Source organism: Macaca fascicularis, chromosome 18 (assembly GCF_037993035.2).
Source record: "Macaca fascicularis isolate 582-1 chromosome 18, T2T-MFA8v1.1".
Classification (NCBI taxonomy): domain Eukaryota; kingdom Metazoa; phylum Chordata; class Mammalia; order Primates; family Cercopithecidae; genus Macaca; species Macaca fascicularis.
Genome location: NC_088392.1, coordinates 81,037,872 through 81,064,572, shown reverse-complemented (window position 1 = coordinate 81,064,572; position 26,701 = coordinate 81,037,872). Strand labels below are relative to the sequence as shown.

The following is a 26,701-nucleotide window of genomic DNA, read 5'->3' as shown; positions in this document are numbered from 1 at the left end:
CATTAATTCATTCTTTTAAAGCATACAATTCAGGGGCTTTAGTATGTTCACTAGGTTGTGCAGCCATCACCACGATTTCCATTATTCCAAAATGAAACACTATACGCATTAGCAGTCACTCCCCATTCCCGCTACCTGCCAGCCTCTGACAACCAGGAATTTACTTTCTGTTATTTGCTACTCTGTATCTATAGATTTCCCTATGGATAAACAGAGTCATACACTTTGTGGCCTTCCTGTCTTTCTTCTTTCACTTGGCATGTTTTCAGGGCTCACCTGTATTAAAGCACGTATCAGTACTTTGCTCCTTTTTGTGGATGAGTGATACTCCACTCATGTGGCCATACTACAGTTTCTTTGTCCATTCATCAGTTTATTAACATCTGAATTGCTTCCACTTTTTGGCTGTTGTGATGGTGCTATGAATATTCACATACAAGGTTTTGTGTGAGGTCGGACACAGGGGCTCACGCCTGTAATCCCGGCACTTTGGGAGGCTGAGGCGGGTGGATTACTTGAGGTCAGGAGTTTGAGACCATCCTGGCCAATATGGTGAAATCCCGCCTCTACTAAAACTACAAAAAGTAGCTGGGTGTAGTGGTGCACGCTTGCAATCCCAGCTACTCGGGAGGCTGAGGCAGGAGAATCACTAGATATCAAGAGGCGAAGGTTGCACTGAGCCGAGATCACACCACGCACTTCAGCCTGGGGGACAGACCAAGACTCTGTCTCAAAAAAAACCCACAAGTTTTTGTGTGGACATACGGTTTCCTTTCTCTTGGGTATATACCTAAGAGTGCAAATGCCAAGTAACATGGTAACACAACAGTTAACGTTTTGAGGAACTGTCAAACTGCTTTCCAAAGTGGCTGTGCCACTTTACATTTCTACCAATAATGTAGGAGGATTTCAATTTCTCCACATCCTCGCAAACACGTTATTTTCCATTTTTTAAAAAATTATAGTTAGCCTAGCCTATAAAGTGTGAAGCAGCAGCTCACTGTGGTTTTGTTTTTACTGTTTCTTTCTTTCTTTTTTTTTTTTTTTTTTGAGATGGAGTCTCACTCTGTCACCCGGGCTGGAGTGCAGTGGCGCAATCTCAGCTCACTGCAAGCTCCGCCTCCTGGGTTCACGCTATTCTCCTGCCTCAACCTCCTAAGCACCTGGAACTACAGGCGCCCGCCACCACGCCTGGCTAATTTTTTGTATTTTCGGCAGAGACAGGGTTTCACCATGTTAGCCAGGATGGTCTCGATCTCCTGACCTTGTGATCCATCCGCCTCAGCCTCCCAAAGTGCTGAGATTACAGGCGTGAGCCACCATGCCCAGACTTTTTTTTTTTTTTTTTTCCTTGAGACAGTCTCTCTCTGTCATCCAGGCTGGAATGCAGTGGCGCAATCTCGGCTCACTGCAACCTCCGCCTCCCGGGTTCAAGTGATTTTTCTGCCTCAGAAAAATCACCCGAGTAGCTGGGACTACAAGCGTGCACCACTACACCCAGCTAATTTTTGTAGTTTTAGTAGAGGTGGAGTTTCACCATATTGGCCAAGCTGGTCTCGAACTCCTGACCTCAAATGATCCACTCACCTCAGTCTCCCAAAGTGCTGGGATTACAGGCATGAACCATTGTGTCCAGCCTCATTGTGGTTCTGAATTGCATTTCCTGGACGTCTAATGATACTGCATATATTTTCATGTGTTTACTGGTCATTTGTACAACTTCTTTTTTTTTGAGACGGAGTTTCGCTCTTATTACCCAGGCTGGAGTGCAATGGCGCGATCTCAGCTCACCGCAACCTCCGCCTACCATGTTCAAGCGGTTCTCCTGCCTCAGCCTCCCACGTAGCTGGGATTACAGGCATGTGCCGCCACGCCCAACTAATTTTGTATTTTTAGTAGAGATGGGGTTTCTCCACGTTGGTCAGGCTGGTCTCAATCTCCCGACCTCAGGTGATCCACCCGCCTCGGCCTCCCAAAGTGCTAGGATTCCAGACGTGAGCCACTGCGCCTGGCCCAGTCTTTTCCCTTTCTTGATAGTGTCTTTTGAAGCACAAAAGTTTTCAATTCTGAAGTCCAATTCATCTATTTTTTTCTTTTATTGCTTATTTGAGTTATAATATCCCCCTTTTCTTTCACATATATAACATTTTTCATCAAGAGAAACACAAACCTCCCTTAAAATTTTTCTAACATATAATGTGCACTCATTCATCAATCTTACAACATACAATCAGGCAAGTCCTTTTGAGTACTGAACTAGTTTGGAGTTACAGAATACCACTGCTATGTAAGTACATAAAATGAACTTTTCAATTTCCAGTTTTGATTTCTTTGACGAAAGAAAGTGAATGCAGAGTACTTAAGAGCAATCAGACAGCAGAAACCTATAATTTTTTTAAACAACTTTCCCTATATTTTTATTTATTTATTTATGAGACAGGGTCTGGGTCTGTCTCCCAGGCTAGAGTGCAATGGCATGATCACCTTGACGGCCTGGGCTTAAGCAATCCCAACTCAGCCTCCCAAGTAGCTGGGACTTAAGGCGCACAGCACTATGCCCTGCTAATTTTTGTATTTTTTGTAGAGACAGAGTTTCACCTTGTTGCCCAGGCTGATCTTGAACTCCTGGGCTCAAGCCATTCACCCACCTCAATCTCCCAAAGTGCTAGAATTACAGGCGTGAGCCACTGTGCCTGAACCCCCATATTTTTGTAGTTTCTTCTCCACATCTAATTTGAGAGCAATTTTCCTTTTTGAGACAGAATCTCACACTGTCACCCAGGCTGGAGTACAGTGGCACAACCTCGGCTCACTGCAACCTCCGCCTCCTGGGTTCACGCAACTCTCCTGCCTCAGCCTCCCAAGTAGCTGGGATTACAGATAGCCACCACTATGCCTGGCTAATTTTTGTATTTTTAGGAGAGACAGGGTTTCGCCATGTTGGCCAGGCTAGTCTTGAACTTCTGACCTCAGGTGATCTGCCCACCTCGGCCTCACAAAGTGCTGAGGTTACAGGCGTAAGCCACCGTGCCTGGCCCAAGGGTAATTTTTCAAATGCCTTACCCTTGAGTATTTCCAATACATTCAACCTAGTTTTCTTAGAAACAATAATTTATTTTAGAACTTATAATTCACCAGTTTTATTTAAAAAAATAAGCTTAGAAACAAAATTGACTCTCAATAAGAATATAAATTAAATAGTGGAAGAAAAGTGGAAGATGCACTAAAAATAGGCTTGTCTTGAATATAAAGTATGCTGTGGCCATCCGACAGCATGGTTTCCAAGGCAAAGAGAATTTCAGCTTAAATCAGTCAACAAGGTTAAGAGGAGACCTTTTCCTATAAAAGTACTGTAAACATGATATTACCAGGTACAATGCAAACCAAAGCACTTTCAGTTTACAGTATGATAGTACAAAATGAATACATCCAAGCCAGGAGTGGCGATGCATGCATCCAGTTCCAGCTACTCGAGAGGCTGAGGTGAGAGTATTGCTTGAGCCCAGGAGTTCATGACCAACCTGGGCAACACAGCTAGAATCCATCTCAAAATTAAGGAAAAGGAAAAAAAAAATGGCCAGGCACAGTGGTTCATGCCCATAATCCCAGCATTTTGGCAGCCCAAGGCACAGCAGATCTCTTGAGCCCAGGAGTTCGAGCCCAGCCTGGGCAACATGGCGAAACCCTATCTCTACTAAAAACACAAAAAGTTAGCCCAGCATGGTGGTGTGTGCCTGTAGATTCAGCTACTAAGGAGGCTGAGGTGGGAAGATAGGTTGAGCAGCCCAGGAAGTTGAGGCTGCAGTGAGTTGTGATCACACCACTGCACTCCAGCCTGGGCCACAGGAGTGAGACTCTTCCTTAAAAAAAAAAAAAAAAAAATTTCAAAGCTGGGGAAATGAAAAAGGAAATAAAAACATATGCATTAAGAAATAATTTCCAATAGTTCAGTACCTTGTGCTTGTTCCAGTGGTGAAGCCCTGTTGAAGAGATCTTGGTCCTGCAAGGATTCTGTAGCTCCGGCTGGCTCCTCTTCTGGTCCTGCTGTCTCCATTTGGGAAGCTGACTGTTTGCTGAGAGCATTTGACAAACGCTGACTTTCCACATAGCTCTTTTTCCTAGAGATAGAACTTTTTTATTAGGAAACAGAAGAATGATAAAATGTTAGTTACCTTGGGTAAATCTACAAAATATCTATTAATCAGTTATGCGTTTCACCTCTTAAAAAGAAAAAATGGAAGCAACAAAAAGAAACATTTGAGTCTAGCCAGAAAAGTACAACTGCTAACACTGCACGGTATTCGGGGGACTGAATCAACCTTTTGGGTCCAGTGACATACAGTCTACCAAAATCAAAGAGAACGTCATACAGCTGCTCTTTCTCTCAAGCAGCAAAAAGTGGTTTTTTTATTTCCAGAATAAGTATCCTTGAAACCAGGCTACATAATACAGCTTTCTAAAATCTGCAGACTTAAAGGATATTGGCATATTTGCCAAAATAGCCAAATCTCTGAATTAATAAAGGTTTCAATTGTTTTTACTTTTATCCCTAGTCCTGGTTCTTGTCCTTATCTTTCTTTCTGCCTCTGCTGTTTTCTGTGTGGATGAAAGTATTTTTCTTACAGGCAATTTTCCTCCCACCCTACTCCAAAAACTCTTGGGTCTAGAGCAGATCACCACAGAAAGAGGAGGAGTGGGAATGGAACTTCAGGAAAAAGCCTCTAAATGCAACAAATTCATTACATGACATACTGATACCAAGAGCCAGACTCAAATTTGGCCAGGATGAATTTTTTTTAAAAGCCCTTCCATATTTCTCAAATCCCAACCCTTCATGCCTGAGGCAACACTCCAACCCTAACTACAATTTACTTCCCAGTTTCTCCATCTCTTTACTGGAGCTGTAGTACATACAAAGTCACTAGCTTAAGCCAAAGGTGCACTCGTGGGTAGGTACAGGAAAACTTCATTGAGTACAGGAAAGGAAAGGCATAGGTGGAAAGACTATGCATAGTTACAAAGTCAAGGGGTAGCAAGGACAGAAAGGAAAAGAGGTGGGGGAGCAAGATGGTGACAGGAAATAAATAAACAACAAGTCAGGACGTTTAGGTCCATTCCATATTTTAAAGCCCCACCCTGAGAAAAGCATGCAGTATGACCACCAGAACTTTAGAATGACAGGGTCAGTTGAGAGTAGAGCACTCCACATTCACCACCATCCCTCTAAAAAAGCTACTTCGTCAAAACTACAGATATCCTCTATTTTTATTAGCTCAAAACAACTTTTCAAACTAAGTCACAAGTTTCAAGTTAAACAGGAAAGAGCAACTTCCAAGTGTCCAATAAAATGACAGCAAGGAAAGCTATAAAAGTGAGGCAATCTGGGTAAGAACTACCAGTCCTCACCCATGCTTACCCCAGATTCTGGAATCCGAAAAGCAGATGGGGTGTGCAGGGGAAAGAAAGACGGGGTGTGCAGGGGGAAAGAAAGCCGCAATCCAAGAACGGAGGGGCCCGGAAGCAGAGAAGGAAACAAATCTGCCAGGAAGAACCACAAAAATGTTCCGTGGCTACAGGCAGGAGGGCAGGAGGGAGCCAGGAAGAACCACAAAAATGTTCCGTGGCTACAGGCAGGAGGGAGCCAGGAAGAACCACAAAAATGTTCCGTGGCTACAGGCAGGAGGAGGCAGGAGGGAGCCGGGAAGAACCACAAAAATGTTCCGTGACTACAGGCAGGAGGAGGGCAGGAGGGAGCCGGGGACGGCAGCAGAGGGGGACTGAAAGCCCGGCATGAAGTGTGGCAGGAGCGCCCACCCTTCTGCCCCACCCCAGAGACAACAGCCATGCTCGCACACACGACAGCGAACACCTGGCAAGGGGGAGGGAAGCGCTTGCCTGCAATCAAAGCACAGAAAATGCCTGTGGAGAACGAAGTGACGGCAGGAACAATGGCCCAGAAGAAAGCATTAAACATCTGGCATAAAATTTAAGACTCCAGCCTGCGCACTCTACAGTAAACGGCCAGGAACAACGTCCCTCTTGCGGGGAAGTCAATGAGAAACGCGAGTTACATACACAACGGATAAGGATGCCCACGCTAGGCAGCCTAGAAGCCAGCCACAAATCAGACAAGAAAAACAGGAGCAGTTCAAGAGACAAAAATAAAAATGAACAAACTATACAAGCAGCCCTGGAGAAAAGGAACAGTTTACAGAACTTTCAAAATTTCTAATTAGAATCTTCAGAAGTATCCATGTAGCTGTTACACTCAACCCTCGGTATACATGGGGGACCGGTTCCAGGACCCCTGCGTCTACCAAAATAAGCAATATTCAAGTCCCACAGTTAGCACTGACTACATTCAGGTTTCACATCCACAGATACTGTATTTTCCATCCACGTTTGGTTGAAAGAAATCTGCTTGTAAGTGGAACCACACAGTTCAAACTCGGGTTGTTGGAGGGTCAAGTGTACATCCACAAAAACGGTCCATTTTAAAAAAAGGTCAACAAAAGAGCTCTCATGATTAAAATTATGATTGCCAAATGATTTAATGAGCAGGAAAAAAAAAGAAACTTATCTAGAACAATGTCTTTTTGCACTAAAACAGAAAACAAGGGAAAAAAATAGAAATAGAACAACCCAGGCAATCCAAAACAGTAGCTCTGGAAAAAGAAAAGGAAAAACTTGATGAAAAGCCGTAATTATCTAGAACTGATCTCCAAATCAATGCCAATTAGAATTTAGTGAATGGGGCCGGGCGTGGTGGCTCAAGCCTGTAATCCCAGCACTTTGGGAGGCCGAGACGGGCAGATCATGAGGTCAGGAGATCGAGACCATCCTGGCTAACATGGTGAAACCCCGTCTCCACTAAAAAAAAAAATACAAAAAACTAGCCGGGCGAGGTGGCGGGCGCCTGTAGTCCCAGCTACTCGGGAGGCTGAGGCAGGAGAATGGCGGGAACCCGGGAGGCGGAGCTTGCAGTGAGCTGAGATCTGGCCACTGCACTCCAGCCTGGGCGACAGAGCGAGACTCCGTCTCAAAAAAAAAAAAAAAAAAAAAAGAATTTAGTGAATGGGGGAAAACAGCCCCACCCACAAGGGACTCAGACGGGATTCTAAAATTTCCAGAGAAAACATAGTTCAGATAAAAAACCAAGTATTGAGATTACACCAGACTTCACGTACAATGTAGCAATATCTTCAAAATTGTGTGAAAATTTATTTTCATCCTAAAATTCTGTACTCAGCTAAAATATTAATTTATTCCAAGATTAGAATAAAGACATTTTGAAACACAAATTCCCTCCTCCCCAAGAAGGGGTCAAAGAAGTCACCCCTCACCAGGAGACTGGGGCTTTGCCTCTCCCGGCTGCCGGCCCTCCAGTACAGCGTCCAAGGAAGCCCTATACTCAGACCAACAACTCAGGGCTTCAGGCTGTTCAAAACTCAAGAGCTAGCTCCAAGCACTTACCTCTCCCCAGGCACTGAGTCTAAGACTCCATCTCGCCAGGCCTCCCGTCTTCCATCAACAAGGACCAACAGGACCATTTCCAGAGCTCCTGCCTCCAGCAACAGTCAAGGGGATACCCTCAAGATGCCCTCCCATCCCTGACATTTGCGGTTTCCTCACAGCAACAGGTGAGTGGGACTACCTTCCCAATGCCCTTTAACTACCGAATTTCAGCTCCTAAAACCAGCCAGGATGCCTCACTGCTGGCACTCCAAGCCCCTTAAGACTGCCCAGCCCTTCTACTCCCCAACAAACGAAACCCTTCTACTGTGCCTTCTGTAATTTACAGAGCTGGGTTGACAAGATCTGCCATTCCTGAATCCCTTCTCTCAACATTCCTTTCACCTTACTGCTTTAATGAAAGCCTGAATATCCTGTGAGGACATTACTACCCCCAAGCTCTGACAAGGGGGGACCCTCATCTCTCCCACAGCCGTGGCATCATCACCTGGTGTGGAGATGGAATATATACGCCCTTCTTGCCCTCAGTGCCACTTCCAGGTCACTCTCCCTAGAGCCTCACAGCTTTGAATCACCTACTATCCCTCTTGCCTCTAGTACCACAACTATATGATGCTGACCCCACCTGCACCTCCAACCCATCTGTACCACCACATCACTCTCCCTCCCACTGTCCATACCCTCTCCTCCTCCTTAACCTAAAGCCCATGGCCAATTTCAGCAACCTTGTCCCTTACTCCTTTTCTAAACTACAACCCTGGTTAAATCCAATTCTCTGCCTCCTCTTCACCAGCACTCCTAAGCTCAATGTGGCTGGAGAAACATCACAATCACCCCGAACAGTCATGCCCATGGCCCTCAAGTTGGGCCCTTGATGTCGTCTAGGAATCCTAACATTTCAACCCTGTCCATTCATTTTCCTATGCTCCCATGTGATAATTTTACATCTTTTTTTTAAACCACCAAACTCCTCCTCCTCCACCCTCACTCTGACTTGATGATTATACTTCCTACTTCACTAACCCTACTTTTAGCCTGAAGCACTGAAAAGGTAACTTCCACAGATTCTTACCACTACATGCACCCACCCAGGACAGCCTCCCACCTGTTCCTGCAGAGGAACTGTCCGCAGTCCTACCCAGCTAAAGCCATTCCCCGCACTGCACATTGTGGCCTACCCTCTCTTACTGACACAGACATTACTGCAGCAATTCTCTTCCCTTTCTACATCGGCAAGTTTTACCCTTTCCAGGAGATTATTCCTGTTATCACGTAAACAAGCAGCAACTTCTCCCACCACAAGAAAAAAAAAAAGTGAAACTTTTCTTCACCCACTACAACCATCCAGCTATCATAACCTCGTTTCTCTACTCCCTTTCACAGCAAAACTGCACAAGCTGTCCACTGCCTCTGACAGTAACTCCCGTTCTCTCTGAAACCCACTCTGAGTAGGCCATCACGGTGCCTGTCCCTGCTTCCACCAAACTACTTACTGGGGTTCCGAATGACCTAATCTATGCTAATTCCAAGGGTCAATTCTTTGCCCTCATTTTATTTGACATAGTTGGGTAACTCTCCTTTTATACATGCTCTTGACATGGCTTCCAGGATGCTCTGTTTTCCTCCTGCCTCTAATCACTAACTCTTTAATCTCGCTGTTGATTCCTCCTGTCCCCAGCTTCTCACCGTGAAGCATCCTGAGGACCAGGCCTGGTTGCTCTCTTCCACCTGCCTCACTTCCAGACAGTCAAGACTCAGTGCCATGCTGCCCCCTCTCGCCTCCTACAGTCTCTTCCATGTGACAGCCAGAGTGGGCCTTTTTTTGAGACAGGGTCTCACTCTGTTATCCAGGCTAGAGTGCAGTGGTGCAATTACTGCAGCCTGGATCTCCTGGGCTCAAGTGATCCTCAGAGTGGGCCTTTTAAAACACAATTCAGATGTAGCCCTTTAGTGGCTTCCCATATCTCTGAGTCAAGGTCTCTGAGTCAAGGTCCTGCTCACCACCTCGCCAGCCTCCCTGTGCTCTGTGAACCACGCGGGCGACGCTCCTGCCTTAGTTCCTTCAGGTTGGCTGCATCTTTGGCCTGAAGTCTGCTCCCCCTGGCGTCCACATAGTTAACTCCCTCCCTCAAGTCTTGGCTCAAATCTTTTTTCTGGCCGGGCGCCGTGGCTCAAGCCTGTAATCCCAGCACTTTGGGAGGCCGAGACGGGTGGATCACGAGGTCAGGAGATCGAGACCATCCTGGCTAACACCGTGAAACCCCGTCTCTACTAAAAATACAAAAAACTAGCCGGGCGAGGTGGCGGGCGCCTGTAGTCCCAGCTACTCCGGAGGCTGAGGCAGGAGAATGGCCTAAACCCGGGAGACGGAGCTTGCAGTGAGCTGAGATCCGGCCATTGCACTCCAGCCCGGGCTACAGAGCAAGACTCCGTCTCAAAAAAAAAAAAAAAAAAAAAAAAAAATCTTTTTTCTTTTTTTTTTTTTTGAGAGAGTCTCACTCTGCTGCCCAGGCTGGAGTACAGTGGTGTGATCTCGGCTCACTGCAACCTCCACCTCCCACGTTCAAGCAATTCTCCTGCCTCGGCCTCCCAAGTAACTGGGATTACAGCCACATGCCATTACACTTGGCTAATTTTTGTGTTTTTGGTAGAGATAGGATTTCACCATGTTGGCCAGGCTGGTCTCAAACTCCTGGCCTCAGGTGATCTACCTGCCTTAGCCTTCCACAGTGCTGGGATTACAGGCGTGAGCCATTGTGCCCTTGGCTCATATCTTATGTCCACAATGAGACCCATACTGAACACTGCCTTCAGCCTTCCTAATAACCCTCCTTATCATATTGTTTTTTTCTAGTACTTTTCCCTTCTAATATACTATAAAATTAGCATATTTTAGTGTCTTGTTTAACATCTGTTGTAATCACTGGCATTTCCTACCCACTTGGAAAAGTGTGTGGCGCACACAATAGGTCAGTCAAAACTGCGCAGCGAAGGAATGAATATACAAGGGTTAACATCTTTAATACAAAGAAAGCACTTATATATAAAGACTATCAAGAGGCAATTCACAACATAAATATAAGTAATGAACAGACATTAAAGTAGGTTCAATTCCATAAATACTCAAATACAAATTTAAACACAGAAAACAAGATTGTCTGTAATACCACCATTACCATTTTGGTTTTTTAGACTTCCAGACTTTCTTCCATGCATACACACATGTGTATTATATAAATTATTTTTCCCTCCAAAAATCAAAGATTAAAACTAGCATCATCAAATGTCGGGCAGGGCTGGGGGAAGCTGGCATTTTCATCATACGTCTACTAGGAGAAGAAGCTGGCACAAGTTTTCCCAAGAGCAATGTGTTAATTTGTCATGGTCTTTAAAATACACTGTTTTTACCTCAGCAATTTAAACCCTAGAAATCTTAATAATATCCTAGGTGTGAAAAATGTATATATAAATGTACATATAGGGAAGTTCATTACATTTATAATAGCAAAACTGGAATAATCTAAATGACCAACATAGATCTGAGTATACAGTCCATTAACATTATGACACAGATTCATATTAATAGTAATTGAAAGCTGAACATAATACTGCATCTTAATTTTTTGTGTAATAAACAGAATAAGAGTTTAACTTATTTTGTTAAAAAAATAAAAAAAATTTCATTTTTTCTATAGTTTCATATTAGAAGTAAAAAGAAGATTTAAAGGCATAAATGCACATACAAAAATTTGTAGTATGGAAGACTACAAATAAAAATGTACTAAATGGCTGTTCTCTATTTAGTGGGATTATAGGCCTTTACTGTCTTCAAATAATTTTCTATATTCTCTGTTTTTTTCAATAGCACACGTTAATTTTAGAATCAAAAAAAAATGTTTTGAAAGACTAAAACTGTGATTAAAAAGCATAAAGAAAACTCTTGGCCGGGTGCGGTGGCTCACACCTGTAATTCTAATCCCGGCACTTTGGGTGGCCAAGGCGGGCAGTTCACTCAAGGTCAGGAGTTTGAGACTAGCCTGGCCAACATGGTGAAACCCCATCTCTACTAAAAATACAAAAACAATTAGCTGGGTGTGGTGGCGCCTGCCTGTAATCCCAGCGACTCAGGAGGCTGAGGCAGGAGAATTGCTTGAACCCGGGAGGCAGAGGTTACAGTGAGCCGAGATCACACCATTGCACTCCAGCCTGGGCAATGGAATGAGTGAAACTCCGCCTCAAAAAAAAAGAAAAGAAAACTCTTAAAGATTCCTAGAATTAATCAGAATTACTTACAGACACAATCACATTGTCACTTCCCACAAGACTGCGTAAGACCTACTTTTAACATAGTACAAGCAAATGAAGGCATGAACTTACTCGTCATCCTGGAAGCTAAGCTGTAACCTCTCTCTTGGTTCAGCATCACTCTGGCTTTCGGGAGATGACCCGGATGGAACTGAAAATCTCTCTTCTACTAAGTAAGATGACTGGACATCAGGATACCTACACAAGAAAAAATTTTGATTTAATTGTTAAGAATTAAATTACACATATTTAAATGTCATCATGACATAGGGCTGCATGACAGTAAAACCAACCACCAGGGACAAAAACAAACAGGGCCCCTGTATTTCAAACCATCATCCTCTGTGCAAAGCACGGAAACCTGTGGCTCAGCAATGGGGAGTTTATCTGTATTCAACAATACAGTCACAAAAATCTTAAAGCTATAAGAGCTGACAGCGTTAATACAACCCCTTCATCCCAAAGGTCAAGGTGATGCCCCTCACTAAATGTTTAGGTTGAGAGAAGATGGGAAAGTTTAAGCATAGGCAAACTTTATACGTTACGCAAGACGCTACATGTAATGGATGTATAAACTATACACAGTCCAGTTGAAGATACAAAACAAGGTGTATTTAACCAAACAGCAATGGGGTAATAAAACAGAAATTTTAAAAGTAAAGAAAATAAAAGCTGGTTGAGTTTTGGGGGTTTTTTTGAGACAGTCTCCCTCTGTTGTCCAGCTGGAGTACACTGGCCCAATCTCAGCTCACTGCAACCTCCGCCTTCTGGGTTGAAGCGATTCTCCTGTCTCAGCCTCCCGAGTAGCTGGGATTAGAGGCATGAGCCATCACGCCTGGCTAATGTTTGTATTTTTAGTAAACAGGGTTTCGCTGGCTGGTCTCAAACTCCTGAACTCAAGTAATCTGCCCGCCTTGGCCTCCCAAAGTGCTGGGACTACAGGCATGAGCCACGACGCCCAGCCTGGTTGAGTTTCTAAGGAAGAGAAACTTGACTTCAGGAGATGAAAGTTACTAGAATGACAAGAGTTACTTGAAGAGTTACTTCACAAACCTAGGACAGACTGAAAGCTGGAAGAGAAAGAGAAAGACAGCCATACAAATCTAGTAAAGAGTAAACCTGGCTGAAATGAATTAAAAAGTGAGACTCTGTCAGACCTCTAAATAGCTCCAATGACCCAAAACTCTAGTCACAGGTGACTGGATTTGGAACAGACACGTAACCTAAGATGGACCAGAAACTCATGAGACATTAGGAGACAGTTCAGTGTAGCTAAAAATGTAATTCATAGATGTCTTTTGAGAATTTGTGTTGCCATATTCTGTAACATGAACAGAAAAGCAAATAAAACCAATGTATTGAAAAAGAGAAGAGGCTGGGTATGGTAGCTCACACCTGTAATCCCAACGCTTTGGGAAGCTGAGGCAGGAGGATCACTTGAGCCCAAGAGTTCAAGAACAGCTTAGCTAACACAGCAAGACCCTATCTCTACAAAAAAATTTTTTTAATTAGCAAAACAAAAAGAGAGAGAAGAGAATGAGTTATACAGAGACACAGGGTGGGAGGACAAAAACCCAAGTCCTAATAGCTTCCCAAATCTCAATCTCTGTCCCTTCTTGCAGCAAAGCTCTGCACTCCTCCCCTGATGACAAGAGGTACTCCTATTACCTTATGATTAATTTTCCTTTGAACTTCGCTAACACAACTTGTTTTACATTACTAGCCATTAGTATGACTGAACTAATAAAATCCAAAACACTATAGACAAAAGAAAAAAAATACACCAAAATAGGTAATTGGTGCTCAAACCCCAAACCTACTCACTGAAAAGGCAATGCAATGGGGAAAGAGACAGTAAATTCTGTCTTTTCCATATTCATTTCACATATTTGGCCATCTCCCTCATAGGCAAAACAAAAAGCTCAAGCTTGACTGAGAAACATAAGTATCAGCATGCTGTCGGCTTTATGGACCTGGAAAAAATCTGCTCAAACAAATCTTACCTGTTATCAGTGCTGGATCTATTCCTAGCAAGTGTGGAAACAGCAACCGGCAAGCCAAGATTTGAAGAAAGAGTGACATTTTCCAAAATCCCACTGTTACCAAATAATGAATTGGTGAGAAAGCTTGGAAATGATTCTTCTGCTATACCTCGAAAATCTTCCATCTCACTGCAATAACAAAAGTATTTCAATAGGTCACATATTACTATAAAATGTTTTTAAATGATTAAAAGCATCATCTTAGAAAACTAATAAATCTTAGGAAAAAAATCCTTTTTGTAGCATCAGTAAGGGGGAAATAGGCAAATAGTCTGAGGTAAAATAAATCTAATACTCTGCTACTTTATAGATGAGAATAGAAACCTTAAACATTAAACTTATCTTCTTATAATTATAATAACGTAATACAACACATTTTAATTTGCTCTTTGCTTCATGTAGCAAGGAAAAAGAATTACTACAAACTTATCTAATAAAGAAAGCAAAGATGGCAGAACACTGATGGTATATACAAATGATTTTAGGGCATATTTAAAAGTTTGGTAGTTACGTACTCATTCTAATACAGAACAGAAAAAGTACAACTAGCAAAAATCTAGCCTGGATCTCAGAGTGTCGTTAAGAGCGAATTAAAAAGTGAACACATTCAAAGAAAAATTTTCAGTTAAAGTATAGCTGGCACATGGACAAGGTAAAAGGGGTAAAAGGGGTACACAAATGACTAAATCTGGAAAACACCAGCACAAAATCTACGCTATTACTAGAGAACTTGACCACGGTACTCTGAAGATGTTAGACAGTCTCAACAATTTTTCAGAGTACGTATCATATACACACTGCATGGAAATCAGTAAAGGAAATAATGACAGGAGGACTAAAAGATAAATAATCAGGAAAAGCTAAAAAAAAGAGAGGATATTGGCAATGTGCCTTGAAGACTGAGAAGAACTTTTAAAAGGCAGAGTATGGGATAAGAGAGTTTATTTAGGATGACAAACATGAGCCAAAAAGGAAAAGAGTTAAATTTTATTGCATATCTACTAACTTAACTCACTGAATCCACAGAAAATCTTACAATATAGGTATTACCCCATTTTACAGATGAAGAAACAAACTGAGAGACTAAATTAGCTCAATTTTCCCAAGGTTGTAATTCATAAGATTCAAACCCAGGTCTGACTCGAAAACCCACCCTAGGTGCTATGTCTATGCTGGCAGTAGCAAATACTCCAATGTATTTTGGCAACAGGTAAACAAAATAACACAGGAAACGAAGCTAGAATGCCAGAATGGAGCCAGATTCTAAAAGTCTGAAATGGTGTATTGGAAAGTTTGAACTGTATTCTGCAACCAACGAAGGACTGGCACAATCAATCTATAGTATGGGAAGGGAGAGGACTTAAACACCTGGAAGACTATTCAAAGAGCTACTTCAGGCCGGGCGCGGTGGCTCAAGCCTGTAATCCCAGCACTTTGGGAGGCCGAGATGGGCGGATCACAAGGTCAGGAGATCGAGACCATCCTGGCTAACACGGCGAAACCCCGTCTCTACTAAAAACACAAAAAATTAGCCGGGCGAGGTGGCGGCGCCTGTGGTCCCAGCTACTCGGGAGCCTGAGGCAGGAGAATGGCGGGAACCCGGGAGGCGGAGCTTGCAGTGAGCCGAGATCTGGCCACTGCACTCCAGCCTGGGTGACAGAGCGAGACTCCGTCTCAAAAAAAAAAAAAAAAAAAAAAAAAGAGCTACTTCAGTAACACAGGAGTGTACTAGGATCAACGACAAATTGGATTAAAGCACAGATTTTAGACAGTATGGACTAACTACTCTACAAAATATAAAAAGAAAAAGTTTTATGACCACTAAAGAGGGTATGGGGCAGGTGCGATGGCTCATGTCTGTAATCCCGGCATTTTGGGAGACTGAGGCAGGCAAATCACTTGAGGTCAGGAGTTCAAGACCAGCCTGGCCAAAGACGAGGTGAAACCTCGTCTCTACTAAAAATACAAAAACTAGCCAGGCGTCATGGCGGGCACCCGTTACCCCAGCTACTTGGGAGGCTAAGGCAGGAGAATCAACTGAATCTGCGAGGCAAAGGTTGCAGTGAGCCAAGATTGCAGCCCCGCCATTCCCTGTACAGATCCCCCCCGCCCGCCCCACGAAATGCTTAAAAGGTAGCTTAACTCTTTGAAGGGCTCAGACTTGTCCAGGGCTCAGACTTTTTGGATGTTAATCCGACTGGGCTGGTGCACCTAAATAATAAATCCTCCTCAATCCCTCAGTCTGATTCCTAAATTATCCCACAACAGTTTATGACGTGCCCATGCCCCCGTCTGAAGCCCACCTCTCCACTCTGCACTCGATCCCAACCCCTCACGGCACTGACAACTACTCTACCAACCGGCCCCCTTTCTTAACGTGATCGAGTCTTCTGTCTGTGCAAGCCCTCCCATGCTGGGCATGCTGCTATTTCTCCCACCTTTTAAAAAAGCCTTCCTCTTCATTATCCCCTGAACTGCCACCACACCTATCCATGCTCCCGTTATCACAGGCTTCCAGAGGAATCATGACTGACCATCCAGTTTTATCCTATTTATTCTTGCATTTATCTGTCTTCTTCCAGTGAAATAATTTCTCCCTAAGAGCAGGGGCCTTGCCTATCTGTCCATCACTATTTCCTTAACACTTAGAACAATGCTTAGCACACAGCAGGTACTCAGTAAGTATCTGTGAAACTAATGAATGACAACATTCTCAGGCAGTGGGTAACCTCAACTTTAACTTTAACCCCTATATATTTAGAAGAGCAGCTTCTTGGGGAAATGTCTATCTTGTTCATCCATATATTCCCAATACCTGACAGAGAAGTGGAAATACAAATTGAAAAAACGAGTTGTAAGGAAGAATCTGTAACCCCTAGTTTGCTGATACTCAGTGTCTATTATCAAGTAATGTGCTAATTATTTCACATACATTTTTCTAATCCCCATGTCAAATCTGTAAGGTAGCTATCATTCCTATTATTGAGGGAAATGAGGCTGAGAGAATTGAGATGTTTCCAGTCCACACAGCACAAATGAGGCCAGAGGATTCCCACCCAGGCAAGTCTGGCTGCAGGGTATTCTTTCCTCTGCACTAATTCCACCTCCCGGTGGTGTCTGAAGTCCCAGCTACTCAGGAGGCCATCATGGAAGGCAGCTTGAGCCCAAAAGTTTGAGGCTGCAGCGAGCTATGATCACGCATGTGAACAGCCACTGCAATACAGCCTGGGCAACAAAGTGAGACTCTGTCTTAAATAAATATACAGGAGCATATGCATCAGTTATATGCAAATACTACACCAATCTATGTAAGGAACTTGAGCATCTAGAGGATTTCAGTGTCCTGGGGCAGGAGCAGGTCCTGGAACCAATTCCATGGATAACTTGAGGGAACAATCACACTTCCAAATGGCTCTCTGACATCTACCTTAGCCCCCAATGCAATACAAAATACAAAAGCAAACTTGTTACCTTTGCTCCATTCATTCCTGCCGTTATCTTCAGTCTTCGCCCAAATCCATCCCTATTAACTGGCAATACAAGACGGACACCGAGGACCATTCTGATCCCTCCTGCTCTCTCACCAAACTCTAATGCTTCTAATGTCAAATACCCCTCTGGAGCCGAGCCCCACTTCTATATTCCTAATGCCGGTTGCTCATCACTTTTTATTCTGAACTATCACACAAGTCTCCCAACTAGCCTCCCCAAGTCTAGCCTTGTAATTACTAAGTTATTCATTCATATACAGACATGTAAACTATTAAAATGCATACAAAACACTTCAACAGTTGTTCCTATTTAGAAGGGGCCTAATCCAAAGAAAACTCAGAAATTATGCGAAGATCATTCATGCGACAACCATTATGAAACACAAACCATGAGGAACACTCTACTTGGCCCCAAGAATGCAAAAAGAAGTAAAAGGCAGCGCCCCTCAGGGAGCTGACAATCCCTGTCAACTACGACAGTGGTAAGTGCTTCAACAGACCCTTGCTAAGGGTGCAAAGGTAACAAAGCCCACGGGAAGATTCCTCAAGACGTAACCTAGTACCTAGTCTCTTCTCCAGAAAAGATTACACTTGCAAACCATTCAAGGACATAACACATTCCTGAAGGAAATTTCCTTTAATTTCTCACATTATTGCATTACCCACCCCTCCTCCATCATCTCAAGTGAAGACAATATGTTATCTCTTCTTCTATATTTGAACTGAGTAGGTATATTTGCAATTTCTCTTGCTATTTCCTTAGAGTAGTGACCTCAAATCTCACATCTGGGTTCACTAATTACATTCCTAGGTACATTACATTCCATAGTACATATGACTATAGTCAGTAATCGTAGGTCTAGGTATACGATTAAACACATTTAAAAGCACGTGCCGTGGAACCCAAAGCCGAGCCAAACTTCCCCAAAACTCATCATTTACTCTTGGCACTTTAAGATATACTTTAAAACTAGGTAGGCATTTGGTATATTGTTGTTCAAGGCTTACCGGTTTTGCCCAGAAAGCTGAAATTTGGAGAAAAAGTTGATTTTGGAGCAGTAAAAACGCCAGTCGAATGACCTCAAAATACTAACAGCCAATGGGAATACGGTCATATGAACAGCTGTTCTCCAAACGACTGCCTTGAAGAGGTCCTCACGTTTTACTAAACAAACTCTGAAATTAACAGCAAAGTACAAGCAGAGTGTATTAACATTGGTCTCATTTCACGCTCTGTTGAGAATGAAATCATAGGCAAGGAATGCAGGTAAACTATTAGGAAGAAATGAACGCAACCTAGCAGAAACCAAAGCAAGCGAGTCCACGGAAGACAGGGGCATTCAGCATTAAGTTCACAAAGTTACTTCCTGGGTCAGAATTTTAAACAAAAAAGAGAAACAGAACCGCCCAACACAATGCACAGAAAGCAAACACCACCGGCCGCCGCACAGGCACTTGGCGAGACGCTCAGAGGGAAGCACGGAGAGGGCCGGTCCCTCCAGAGGTGGGAGGCCCCAGACAGGAGGGAGGAGAGACAGACGCGATCCCCCGACAGTCTCTCATCACGCCCGGCCAAAGCGCAGCGACACACGGGCGTGCAATTAACCCCAACCGGGCGGAGCTCGGCTCGGAGGCCGGAGGCCGGGCCAGGCGTGGAGGCGCGGGGAGGGCTGCAGGCAACCCGCTCGCGCCCTGCCGGCCTCGCCGCCCCACAGCCCGCGCCCCCGCCCGGCCCAACCGTCGCCGTCCCGCCGGTCCGGCAGCCGAAACGTAGGCCAAAGGGGCATGCGTCTGCCTCCCGCCCAGGCCGAGCACCGGCGGCCCTCCTCACCGAGCCCGCGTCCCTCTCACCGAGCCCGCGTCCCCGACTGCGGACGGCAGCGCGAAGCGGGAATGTCCACAGAGCGATGGGGTGTCCCGGGCGCTGCAAGTGCGCGTGCGCACGGCCCCCGCTCCGGCTGCGGCCCCGAACGGCCGTACCGCGCCCGCCTCTGGTTTACGTCTGTTCGCAGCACCAGGCAAGGGGAGGAGACTGAGCCGGCTTTTGATTGGACAGCAGGAAGAAATGGGGCGGGAAGAAGCCCAGTGATTGGTGGGGACCGCGCGTTCCTGGATTTGAAGCGAGGAAGCCGCGCGCCCTGCGCGTCCGGGGGAGGAGGAGGAGGAGGAGCTGGAGCTCTGCGCCGGCTGGGACTCGGGGGCTGCTCCCGTTGGCGCCGCCTTCAAGGTCTTCGCGAATTTGAAAATAATGCTTACTTTATTCAGTTTGGGGCTCCAGGGCACCGCCAGTCACTCTATGCGCAAAGAAGTATTCCCCGCCAACACATCCCCCCGGTAGGTTTCGTCCTTCCGTGGGCAGATGCAGACCTTCCTGTTGGTAGACCTGAGAGGCGTCGGGTTTCACCTTCAGTTAATTCCTCGGGATCCAAGTCTCATGACAGTTCGCCACATCTAGTCGCCTCTCTGTGACACAGTAGGCTTTGTCTCGATTGGGAAAAAGTGAGGTGAGGCATAATTTGTCCCTAAGTAGCTTCCTACTTTTGTCCATCCTTCTTAGGCCACAAATCCCATCCCCGCCATCTGCTCGGCACAAGCCCTTAACTACTACACTGCTTCACTGAGACCACGCCTTTCACTCAAAATGTATCTCACTCTTTTTCAGTAAGGTCCCTTATCTCAAAATTCATTCCATATAGTCACAGAAGGAAAAGAGTCCCTCTTTCCCAAAGCTAACCCCTTCATTCAAGTTACTGAAAGATGCCCCGCGCACTTTGGAGGAGAGAATCGGGAAAATGCAAAGTTTAGAAGTCCCTAGACCTGAGGTTAGCTCGGTGGGGAAAGACGTCTGTTTACTTGACCGCTTTCTGCCTCCTGCAAACATGGCTTAGCTGTCATTCTTGGATATCCTCGCCATTGTTTTCCTTCTCTCTGCCTACAAAAATGCAGCACCTCTCTATCCAAACACATTCACCACACATGCCACACACACCACTCACATCAAACACACCACACACAGCCACACACACCCACATACAACCCCACACACGCATACACACCACATCCATACACAACACACACCCACGTACACCCCCCACACACACACACCACACCCCTTCCTTGATTCTGTTTCATCACCTAATGACCATTCTTGGCTCCTTCCCTTAGTGGTCTCCACTTTTTTTTCCATAGAGGAAGCCAGGCTTCCACTTTTTACACCTGATTTTGACGCATTTCATGGTGTCTAGCTGGGTCCTGAAAACTTTAACATTTATCAGGAATAGACTCCTAATTGTCAAACTCAGTGATTATCTCCACAGTTCTTTACACCTCTTCTTGGAACCCTGCAGCCTTGGTATTTGCAAAGAGTAATTACCTTTATTCTACCTTTGTCCACACTCAATGAGCAAAGATGAATGCAGAAAATCTCAAAATTTTCTGAATCCCAAAAAAGTAAGCCAAATGCTTCGTTAGCCCTAGAGCTGAAAGGGTGTATTGGAGTGTAATGAGCCACATTTCTTTCTCAGAGTATCTTAACCTCTTTCTACAAAGCGGTAACACAGTTAACTACTTAAATATGTCTACATGTTCCAGACTGTCACTCACACCAAATCCTTGTTAATAAATGTCCTTCCTCCATAAATATCCTCACGTCACCAAAGCACTCCGCACAACACTCAGCAACCTGATAGGACTCTATTGACAGAGATCTCTGATTCAGAGTCTCGGCAGCAAGACAGCCTGGACTCTGACGCCAGGCTGCCTGGATCTGAATCCTGGCTCTACCTCCCTCTTCCAAACTGTGCAGCCTTGGGCAAGTAACTTTAACCTGCTGGTATCCTTGTCTGTAAAAAGGGGATAAAGCATTTGCCTCAGAGGTTTACTGTGAGGATTTAAAGCTACTCCTGTAAGGTATCTAGAGAAGTACTGGCTCATGGAAATACTCAGCAAACATTAGCTATTATCTTATACCTCAGGATCTCACCTCACGTGCCGACTGGAGAGGAGGAACAGAACTCCCACGGTGATTTCCAAATCTCTTTAGACGCTGAATAGAGCTGAGTAGAGCCTGCAGAGGCCCCATGACCAGGGTGCCTCCCAGGGAATTAGAAGTGAGGCCTATCCAGTTTTAAGTTCAGACATCTCTCAGCTCCCCTTTTACCAACTGCTTAAAGTGGTATGCCTCAGCCACCAATACCCAAAACCTTCTCCCATGTAACCACAAGGTATGATTCCAGATTAACGTCCCACTAGTTCCCTAAATGAACCAGACTGTTATTTATATCCTCTTCTGTAAACATACCCCTACCCTCTTTTACCTGTTGAAATCAGACATCCCTTCCAAATTCTGCCAGCTCAAATAACTTCTCTCTTTTATGCCTACTATACAATTTCTACCATTATTACAAAGCCGAACCCATTACCTTTGGTAAATTCTAGAAATGCCTTCTCCCACGAGTGTAAGTTTGTGTGCAGACTACCTTTCTATTTTTTTACATACCCCAGTGCTTGGCACAGTATCTTGCACATGGTAGATGCTCAGGATTCACTACATTAAATTGGAGAATGGTCTCCATTTCGTTATCCCATTCTTACCCCAGGTACCTCTATGACTGAAAGCTCAGACATGCCTTCTCATTCTGAGTTAGATTCAGCATTAAGATTTCTTGTTTGATCCTCCATAAGGCTACAAGCCTAGCAAGTCAATTAACCAGAGGAAGACCTTTGAGAATTATCTGAAAGAGATATTTACATAGAAATGCTAACCTTAGAGACAAAACACTTTGATGATTAGACAATAAAACTCCAATGTTCTTTAAACTAAAATGAATAGGCTAGGTGAGGTGGCTCACGCCTATAATCCCAGCACTTTGGGAGGCCAAGGTGGGATGACGGATTGAGCCTAGGAGTTTGAGACAGCCTGGGCAAAAAGTGAGACCCCTCACTTCGAAAAATTTAAAAAAAGGCCGGGCGCGGTGGCTCACGCCTGTAATCCCAGCACTTTGGGAGGCCGAGGCGGGCGGATCACAAGGTCAGGAGATCGAGACCACGGTGAAACCCCGTCTCTACTAAAAATACAAAAAATTAGCCGGGCACAGTGGCGGGCGCCTGTAGTCCCAGCTACTTAGGAGGCTGAGGCAGGAGAATGGCATGAACCCGGGAGGCGGAGCTTGCAGTGAGCCGAGATCGCGCCACTGCACTCCAGCCTGGGCGACAGAGCGAGACTCCGTCTCAAAAAAAAAAAAAAAAAAGAAAAAGAAAAATTAAAAAAAAAAATAGCCAGGCCATGGTGGCGTGCACCTGCGGTCCAAGCTACTCAAGAGACTGAGGTCGGGGGATTGCCTGAGCCCGGGAGTTCAAGGCTGCAGTAAGCCATGATCATGCCACTACACTCTAGCCTGGGCAACAGTGTGAGACCCTGTCTTAAAAAATAAAAAAATAAATAAAATGAATAGCTCTTAATCCTTTGCATATTAAGAAGTACTAGAGATATGACAGTATTCAAGGAAAGGTGTCTTTGAAAATTAGAATAGTTATAACAATTATGTCACCTATGTGATTACCTCATAAGACACATGAAATACTGTTCAGAGCACCTCTGTCTCTCTAGCCCTCATAAGAGGTTAAACCCTTGACAATTCCTGACAGAACTGAACCAACAAGCATATTACTAGTTTTAACCATTTTATCACAATTTCTATCAAGTACATTCTCATCTTAAAATATTTTAGAAAATATTCTAATGTTGACTGACTAGGTTGAAAGTCAACATCTGTGCATTCTAAATGTTAGTCTACATACTGACTTTCTACCTTTTAAATAAATGTAATATTTTTGCTCACATCTCCTAATTTTTGTTTGGGTTTTTTGTGAGATAGTGAAAGGAGAGTAAGCCTTAGCAACTATCTTAAGTAAAATACATTCTGTTTTTATAAGGCAAGAGATTTGTGTATTTTACAATATATTTTATTACATAACCTACTTGGATAATAATTACAAAAGCTTTAAACAGTAATTCCAAGTAGTGAAAGGCAATTTCCTTTAAAAAAAAAAAAAAAAAAAAAAAAGACCAAAAAGTCCACATTGGGTTTTGCTGCTTTATACACAGGAATGATTTATTTTACATACTAGTCAGTTGCAACATTAGCCTGTAAAATGAAATCCATTTTCTAAGGTCTCAAAGACAGAATCAGCTTCGTAAGAATATGCTTTCACATTAGCCAGTCTGATAAAGCATAAACAACTTAAGACTATGGTAACAGTTCAAAATAAAATTTACAAAACAGGCACTTTGAAGTCAGCTACTGTGTGTAACTTCACAGTTAACGTTACTTGGACATATCTCATTTCATCAAAGGTTATCACCCAGTGAAGCCAACGTTCCTTTGATGGAGACGCACAAACAGATTTAGGTTCGAAACACCGTATTCCAGTTGTAATACATGCAAGACAGACCCTAAGTTAGAAAAATCTTCTGAAAGAAAGTGAAGAAAAACAAAAAGCAGCCAGAAATGAAAGCATTTACAAGCACTTGAATAAGGCCTTTCAATGTTAAATCAGTGTTTTAAACCCCTTCATTCTCAGGTAAGGGATTAAGAGGCCGAGAGAGATATCGTCTGCGAGGGTGAGGATACTGGAGGTTGGCAGTGTCAGCATCGCAAGAGTGCTCTACCAGAGGAGGAGGAGGAGGAGGAAGGAGCTGGGCATAACTGGACCATCTCGATCCAGCCCGTGGGGAATCCAGAGGGGGAAAGAAATACCTGAAACAATGAAGACAGGAACAAAACACCAAACAAAACAAAAACAGGGAAAAAAAAAAAAAAAAAAAACACAAGAAAAAGAGAAAAGTAGTAAATACAGAGAGAACCAAAGAGGAGAAAACACATGCTAGAAAAAAAAAAAAAAAAAAGCTTTAGTATATTCATGCCAAAACTAACAGAACATAATAGCACAAATCAAGACCCTTACTCAAATCAAGATTGCTTAAGCAAGTATAGAAACTTGAAAGGAATACAATCTGTTAAACTTAAAATGTCAAAAAAAATCAATATAAATGTTACAAAGAAAAACATTAATTTTATAAATTCAAAACACTTTCTAATCTCTCAGAAACATCTGATGCTATTCTGTACATTTACAAATCTAATAAGCTTTTTCTCTTAAGCAATGGTTCACTCACAACAGCAGCAAGCACACATTTTTTAGTGCATACATGATACTGAGAACACACACAGTATGGCTGGCTACTGCAACATGCGTTTGAAGAACTACAAACACTGAACACTTATTTTTCTGCAAAAGCCTTAGGATAGCTACCAAATTTCGAGAAGTGAAAGGACTCACAGAATGACCGTGCCCTACTGTTACTCTTCTTCCATTTTGTAACTTACCCGTAACACTTACACATTTTAGCAAGCTTAAATATTTATAGCTTTGTTATCAAGGTCAGAGCTTTACAGGATATGAACTAATTTAAACAGCCAACTAAATTAAGAAAATCTTGAGATATGGAATGCTGACATTAATTTACATGCACAATTTTAGTAAAATTTTAATGGCTTCTCTTAATAGTGTGTGTCCAAATTTTGATTTGAAGGAAACTAAGCCATGGAATAAATAACACCATAAAAATATACAAATGTATATAAGAAACATTTATCTCTTTAGTGACTATGAATTAAAAACTTATAAAAAAGTGTTTCCATCTTACTTCCAAATTGTAAATGAAACAATACCAAATGCTTAACCTGGCTACAACTGTACAGTCAAGTTCCTTCATTTTACTATTACTACTTTACTAATTCACTCCTTTACTAATATTCTTTAAATACTACAAGGAAATGACAGAGTTGTACTGAATGTCATGTATAAAGCAATTCTACAAAAAGTAAATCACTCAAAACAATCTTTATAAAAAATATTTATTCAATCTTCAAATTAAAATTATAAAAGTTCATTTTAAGCTGTTTTAAGAAAGCAAAAGAAATATGTCTATATTTTCCAAATGAAGTAAAGTGATATTTCCCCTCCTCCCAACTACTTAGATAAGAATGGTAACAACCCTTTTAATCTTTAAACCCAAATTAGTTTCAGGAATATTTCAAAAAATTGTTTTGGTGACAATGTCTCAACAGAAAGCCTCTCCATTTATATTTCAAAAGTTTCAAATAGTGTCAAAAAACTGACTAGTACAAAAAAATATACACTGTATTTTTAAAGGCCTTTAGGATTGCGTTTAGTAGTAAGCAGGCTGCTGGTGTATCTTGGGAGAGGTCAAACGGCGCTGGGGAAGGGGACAAGGAGCTCGCTTTCCATTCCTGTGTGCATGCAACAAGCAGCAAAACAGCAAAGTTACTCCAGTTAGCTTGTACTCAGCTGTGCTTTCTGTTAAAGGACATAATACAAATGGAAAAGGGAAATGCATCACAGATCTAACACAGATGGTTATCGGCACAATAAGAATACAGATCAAAAAACAGAAGCTATTTACAAAAGAAAATACGCAGTACAGGCAGTGACCAAGAACCAGCCTTAAAAAATCAACTCTACTTATTTGTTTCATGAAATAATCTTTATAATCTGGTATCTTCCACGGTAACCTGAAATCGTTCTGATGCACATACTTAAAACCTCGAAATCAAAAGCAGGACTTCTTTATAAAAACATAACGATATAAAAATAGCTGAAATTTTAAATACAATTTTCTTATTTTATTTAGGATAACAACAGGACAGTCCATTAGGCTGTGTTTTGACGTTTCCTGAATTCTATCCCAAATTATTCACAAAGACATATTAAAATAATTTTATCTTACAAATTCACATATTTAAAATTTGAACATGAAAACAAAAGGATGACTCTTTAGATGACATCAAATATTCCTTATTATGATACACAAGAATGTAACATACGCTAACTATTCTAAAAATCAATCTCAGTTTTTATTATTTCCTCTTATTTCCATTAAACTTTAAACACAAAAGCCAAATAATTTAATGTACTCTCTTCTAAAAAGCCTTAATAAATGTATTTTATTTAAAATTGCAGTTTGACCTAATGCAAAGACCACACTACAAGCAGTGAAAAACACTAATGTTCATTTGGACTAAAACCCTCACTATTAAACCAGATAACCTTCCTCTCACTGTTGCAGAAGTGAAGTTGAATCTTAAACCTGTAACATTTCTACCGATAGACCACTAAAGCTTCAGAATATAATGTAATGACCTCATAACCTACCTGCAAATGTTATGACCAAGTAAGCCAAATACAGAGGTAACGAAATGAACTCTTAAATGCTAATATAATCACATGTGAACATTTCCACTCCATCTTATAATCCAGGAAATAATCCACCTTAAGTAGAGCTACCAGAATGATTTAAAACAAAGA

At 42.9% G+C, this 26,701-nt stretch overlaps 2 protein-coding genes and 1 long non-coding RNA gene across 22 annotated transcripts in view; 1 reads left to right on the top strand and 2 right to left on the bottom strand.

Annotated features, from left to right (window-relative positions):
* Nucleotides 1-11,272, top strand: part of LOC135968168 (uncharacterized) — a 33,317-nt gene extending 22,045 nt beyond the window's left edge. The window contains exons 3-4 of the long non-coding RNA XR_010582718.2: nucleotides 7,484-7,640; nucleotides 9,152-11,272. This is a non-coding gene — a long non-coding RNA (uncharacterized lncRNA). The remainder of the gene's footprint in view (nucleotides 1-7,483; nucleotides 7,641-9,151) is intronic.
* The window catches only part of CEP192 (centrosomal protein 192), a 142,875-nt gene extending 123,630 nt beyond the window's left edge, over nucleotides 1-19,245 (bottom strand). For 9 of the 17 annotated variants that reach the window (XR_012427353.1, XM_005587252.5, XM_005587254.5 and 6 more), the window contains exons 1-5: nucleotides 19,163-19,245; nucleotides 18,320-18,487; nucleotides 13,782-13,949; nucleotides 11,851-11,976; nucleotides 3,955-4,130 (exon numbers count right to left, since the gene is read on the bottom strand). Coding sequence is in view for 13 of the 17 variants with exons in the window: in XM_005587252.5 (XP_005587309.3) it covers nucleotides 3,955-4,130; nucleotides 11,851-11,976; nucleotides 13,782-13,949; nucleotides 18,320-18,426 (577 nt within the window). In the remaining 4 variants the exon portion in view is untranslated. Of the gene's footprint in view, nucleotides 1-3,954; nucleotides 4,131-11,850; nucleotides 11,977-13,781; nucleotides 13,950-18,319; nucleotides 18,488-19,142 lie in introns of those variants that run through there. The other 8 variants (XM_005587255.5, XM_074022956.1, XM_045377757.3 and 5 more) reach the window with 6 other exon arrangements.
* A 4,147-nt stretch (nucleotides 19,246-23,392) lies between these two features.
* SEH1L (SEH1 like nucleoporin) overlaps nucleotides 23,393-26,701 on the bottom strand; it is a 38,924-nt gene continuing 35,615 nt past the window's right edge. For 2 of the 4 annotated variants that reach the window (XM_005587251.3, XM_074022963.1), the window contains one exon: nucleotides 23,393-25,693. In XM_005587251.3, the coding sequence (XP_005587308.1) occupies nucleotides 25,681-25,693 (13 nt within the window). In that variant the 3' untranslated portion in view covers nucleotides 23,393-25,680. The remainder of the gene's footprint in view (nucleotides 25,694-26,701) is intronic. The other 2 variants (XM_005587249.3, XM_005587250.4) reach the window with 1 other exon arrangement.